The sequence below is a fragment of the Acyrthosiphon pisum genome, chromosome A1 (assembly GCF_005508785.2).
Source record: "Acyrthosiphon pisum isolate AL4f chromosome A1, pea_aphid_22Mar2018_4r6ur, whole genome shotgun sequence".
In the NCBI taxonomy this organism is placed as follows: domain Eukaryota; kingdom Metazoa; phylum Arthropoda; class Insecta; order Hemiptera; family Aphididae; genus Acyrthosiphon; species Acyrthosiphon pisum.
In genome coordinates, this window is record NC_042494.1 from 157,671,707 (window position 1) to 157,677,706 (window position 6,000).

The 6,000-nt window shown below is 37.6% G+C and overlaps 1 protein-coding gene across 1 annotated transcript in view; it reads left to right on the forward strand.

The window, feature by feature from the left end:
- The window catches only part of LOC100158950 (homeobox protein Nkx-6.1), a 28,023-nt gene extending 22,355 nt beyond the window's left edge, over nt 1–5,668 (forward strand). The window contains exon 4 of the mRNA XM_001943134.5: nt 4,193–5,668. Coding sequence (XP_001943169.2) covers nt 4,193–4,414 — 222 coding nt within the window. The 3' untranslated portion in view covers nt 4,415–5,668. The remainder of the gene's footprint in view (nt 1–4,192) is intronic.
- The last annotated feature ends 332 nt before the right edge of the window (nt 5,669–6,000 follow it).

A 6,000-nucleotide genomic window follows, 5' to 3' on the forward strand; every position in this document is an offset into this window, starting at 1 on the left:
ATTATGTACTTGGATGGCAACATATAATATTGCATTTTCTATAAGACCGCCCGAAAAAAGGTGCACTTTGCGTTGAAATTCGGTCTCCGCGTACACCCGCCACTCGATTTCTAACGAACGAAATACGCGCATCATATTATATTAAATATAAATATTATATTAATAACGTGAACGTGTCGTTGTTGTATAATACGCTTTCAGATACGGTGTATGTATATATGTATCTGACTACGTGTATACCTAATATAATATCTGCAGACCGCACCGACTCTGTGCACCGGTTAGGTCCATCGGGATAGCCGAGACCAGCAGCAGCAGCTATCATCGGTCCAATTATAATACGAGTCCTATACCCTCCGCCGCAGCGATTCCGTTCGCAGAGCCGTGCCCGCGTGTTTTATCGTCGTCCGGCGCAATCGGCTAATTATTATTAATCCCGTAATGGCGTAGGCGTATCCGACCCCGTGGTATAATATTATGGTGGTGGTGTACAGGTATAAAGTTATATCTATATAATATGTGCGTATTATGTATAACAATATCGTTCGGGTCGATTTTGATTCGGTTAATTAACGTTTCCATTATTAATATTATTATATTATTCAGCCGCGCCGCCTCCGCCTCCGCACGGTCACGACCGAATACATAATCACAACGTGCGTTATACACGCGCAATTTACCGGACAAATATGTACATAATATATATATATATATAGAGAGAGAGAGAGAGAGAGCGATAGAGTGAGAGGCAAGTGTGCGGTGTACGGATATTGTGTATATACATAATATATGTATACAACATTATTATATATAGGTAAGCCGCGTGTGCGCGTATTTTCCACGTCTATGGTACAAATACACTGTAGCTATATATAATCGTATATTTACACGCACAATTTCCCAAAGTTTCCGGGCAATTACACGCGCGATTTTTCAAACCCGAAAATACGAGAGAAATCGTGCTACACATTTTCATTTTGAGATATAAAATATATAAGGTACCTACGTATATTATATAGCCCCCGAAAATCCATCAATTCTGTATATTATATTTATTTTGTATAGGTACATCGAATTCGCGTTCTCAATGCTATGATATTATAATGTAGGTAAAATGTATTTGTTTTCAGTTACCGTAATATGACATGTACAACATATTTCTATTTCTATTGCACGTCGTTAAATGAACGTGGTTCTATTGATGGGGTGTGTAAGACCGTAAGGGGATATACTTACTTACTATGTATAATGTATATACCTGCCTACAAAACGAAGACAAAAATGTTATTTAAAGGGTTTTTCGGCTTATGCTGACTTTTATGATTCACCCCGTTATTACGTCCACAATGGTGTCGTGTGATTTTTGAACACGCTTGTCAAGTTTATAATAAACAATTTTCATTTATTTTATCTATATAATAACCTAGGTAAACGGCCATTTTACGGGTACGTGTAACCAGAAATGTCACACACACACACACTGTTGTATTTGTATATTATATTTTTAGCAGATTAAACAGAGTTTTGAACGAGAATTTTTTTTTTAAGTTAATGGGCCACATTGTGTCCATAATAGTTAAACGGCGAGTTTTGATGGCCGCACGTGGTTTTTTGCCCAATTTAGCCGCGTGGTAAAATTCCGTCGAAAACAATTGCGCGCCAGCGTACATATAATAATATGTATATACATAACAAACAATAAATAGATACGCGTCCTTTTCCGGTCTTATTTAATTTGTCCTGGGTAGATTATTTTTTTTAATGACATAACCCGTTGTTACGGTATATTCACGTATATACACACGACACGATGACGGTGGAGGTGGCGGTGGCAGCACGGAGGGAGGATGGGTTGGCGACACAAAATGTAAATTAATACCGTCGGGGGTGCAGGTTAAAAAACTTTTCAACCGCACATTGCGCGCGCTTTTTATTCAAATGACAAACGCCCTGGAGAGCACTTGGCCCGCCTGTTTTAAATGTATAAAATGATGATAATAAAAACACGGGATGAAAAAAAAAAATGATTGCGAATGTGTTGAGGTGAGGGCACGTACAGCGCGTAAAAAAAATCGTCTCCATTGCGCGTATATAAAAAGAGCAGTTTTCGTGTGTTTTTTTTATTTTTTATTATTATTATTAATACCAGGTCGCAGATTATGCGGTTTAATATTCACTTCCGAGAGCCGTTTTTAATTTTCATCCGATTTAATTTCCTTTAATACCTTGTGCTCGACGTCGTTAATTAATTTGAATGGAACATAAAAACGAAAATGTTAAATTAAAGCTGCCTTCAAATTCGTTTTATACCGTTGGTTACTCTTTTTATATTCCTATATTATATTTTATTACCGAGCTGTTTAATCAGATCAACTTGTTCAAAAGTCACGTTATCACTATATAGATATAAACCCCATTCAGTGTATATTTTTACTCTCCTACATACCTATTTAGGTATAATATACGCGTACCTATATAGGCCGGTATATCATAAAACGCACGTATATACCTCCCTCGATAATACAGTCGGCGTGAATGGTCAATACTAAATTGTAGGAACTGTCGTAGTACATCATATTGTAAGAACTTAATTTGTGTGCCGCGAGTACCGGCAGTAGAACCATGATAAAAATATCAGTTCCTATTGAGTTGTTTTCATAATCAACGCATTACAATACCCACAGCTATTACCTATACGAATGGTTCAATTAATATTACGTGCCTAATATATTTTATATGAGACAATTGATAGTGTTTAATGCACAATAAGAAGAGTGATAGCTCTATAACAGATAATGCCTTTAAAACGATTATACATAATATGGTTAGGTACCGTCCAGACCATCGACTCATATAATATAAATATAATATATGTATATCGACGGGCGATAGTAATGGTCGGGGGTAGTGTGATGGGGGAGACATAAACTACCGTCGTCGTCGTCGTCGCCGTTATAGGATTGGCAACACTGCGAATTACCACTCCACTCGCCGTGCCGGTTCCGCTCGCAGCAGTTTTGATCTCGTCAGCTTGTAAAGCAAACCGTCCCCCCGCAATTAGTAGTATTATCGAACACGCTCGCGCGGGGTTGGCAGTGGCGGCGGCGGCGGAGGCATTCGCAAGACGTTGCAAGATGTGACGCCGAGATTATTGCTGTATAACGTAGATGCGTCGGGGGGTGTAGAAGGGGTAAGCGCGCCACGGACTACACCGAGCGAGTGGCGGGTGGCGGTTGCGATGGAGCAGGGGGGGCGTTATAGGGGGGCGGCCGATGAGTAGGTGGTGGCGGCGGCAGTGGTGGTGGGCGCGCGCGCAGTCCAGATGGCGTCGTCTTAATGCGGTTATTAAAAACAAGACCGTCTAACGACCTTTGCAAAAGCCCGGGGGTTGATTAATGGCGAATACATGGACGCCTAAATACCGCGTAATTTGCAAATACACCGGCACAAACGGCCCCCGGACGGTCTTAATTACGGGCCGTTCCCCCCGCAAATGGTTTAACTTTATAATTAAAATCGCATACAGCGATATAATATAAAGTTTTAGCCCTTCGCCGTCTCCTCTCGCCGCCCCGTACCTATATACATATATACATAATAGGTATATAATATATGTATAGTCGTGTATCGCAGTATACGCGCCCGTATATATACCTACCTACCCGGTAAAAACCCCTTTCCTCCACCGCCGGAACCGGCAAAGCCTACGAAATAATGGCCGTGGTCTTAACTCTTTTAATTATGTGGAAAACGATAGTATTATTATATATGGTTTGTACGTATATTTAATTACACACATACACTCGCGAGCAGCATAAGAAGTATATTATATTATTATACGCACAGTTCGCTTCCACGATCGTCGCACAACCCCCCTAGCACGCCGCACTATAAATAAATGCTACTCGCCGCCGGTCTTAAGCTGCAGTTTTTATTAATTCGTTAAATATTCGTAATATTCAACGCACAACTGTGCCGATAATGTAGGTACACTATGTAACGGACTTTTGTTTAAAAAACGATTTCGGCGTTTCACTATAGGTATATTGCAGGATGTCTATTATATTATGTCTGCAGTCTATTTGGCAACTATTTCTTAGACCCTACACATATTATAATACCAAAAATTGTATACTCGCATGTATATTATAATATCTAAATTTAACTCGAGTATTGTTGTATTGTTTTCCAGGTGTGGTTCCAGAACCGGAGGACCAAGTGGCGGAAAAAGCACGCGGCCGAGATGGCCACGGCCAAGAGGAAGCAAGAAGAGGCGGCCGACGAGAGCGACGAAGACGAAGACATGCGTGACGACAGTGCGGCCAAACGGCTCAAAAGGGAATTGGCCGCGCACTACGGAGGCGGTGGCGGCGGCGGTGGTGGAGGTGGCGGTGGCATCGGTGGAAGTATATAGCATCAGGCTTGGCCAGGCGTCGGTCACCCTGGCACCTTGGACCTGAAGACTCACGAATAAACCCGTCGAGATGCGAGTACTTGTAAGTACATCGATAACCACGCACGCTGTACAATTCCGATGATGATGATGATGATGATGATGATGATAAATATTATTATTATTTGTACATTTCTTTACTTATAAGTACACAAATATTTTATACATAACTTTATTATTATATATAAAACATACAATTTATGCCTATCCAAAACGTCTAGTCATCGCATAATTTTTTTTTAGGTATTTGTGCATATTATTGTTATTATATATAAAAATTTAGAGAGCAATATGATTACGGTATAGGTATCATAATATTATAACGATAATATTAAGTATGGCGCCGTGCCGCATGTATACTCTCCATAGGTCCTCATCATGTAATTATTATAATATAGAGGTATAGCCGACATTATGTACAGGGTGTATCGTGGTGGATGGACCGTTTTACATTTTTATTAATAGGTCAAATCTTCACCATACATTCTGTATATAATAAACGCGTATACAAAGACGTAGTCCGCGGTGTGTGCGTTTTGTTCTTTTTGTTTATTCGATGTCCCTCCCCTACCTTATCACCCTGCAATTGTATACTGTTGCCCGCCCACGCGTATACAACGTTTCGACGACGATCATTATTATTATTATTATTAATATTATTATTATTATTATTATTATTATTATTATTATCTCAATAATTAATATAATATATTATGGCCTTTATTATAGCTTTTTTTGTGCGCCGATCATTACAATATTAGATAATACAACACTTACTTGGTAATATTGGTACATATTATTATTATAATGTACCTACAAGTATGTATCATGTATATACAAAATACTAAAATAGGTAAATACCTACGTTTTTACGGATTTGTTTATGGCTTGTAATATGTGTTGTATAATAATATGTCGGGAGTAAACGGTTTTAATATAATATAATATAAGATAATATAATAATAACTTGTAATTACAATGTGAATATACTATATGATATTATATCTCCCTTTAAATACGTTGTACATACTATATTTAATGATTGTTAATAATATTATTTATTTAGCGAAGGTACGTTTGGATAATCGTTTGCACTTATACACACATGTACGGTTATACTTAATTTACCACTAAACCTTAAGTTAAACAAATCATGTAATCTTTAAACAAAAATAAGTGAAATGTTGATTTAAAAAGACATAATATTATTATATACATCGATGTGTTATTTATTTATTTTTGACGATTAATACCCATATCTATTAAATATTTGAATGCCATATTATACAATACCTATTATCATCTGTGTTTTTGCCTTTTTGTTTATGGCACTATATGGCGAACAGCAAATTATTCACGGTGAGTCATTTTGTCACCTATACTTATTTTCAACTATAAATCATGTCATGTTATGTATTCGTGAACAAAAAAAAATTAATAATTTACCAATTTCAACGCATAAAACATGATCTATATAGTCTATACCCATACATGATTCAATAAATATTTTTAAAAAGCATAATATGTATTTATTATGTTGTGCGTAT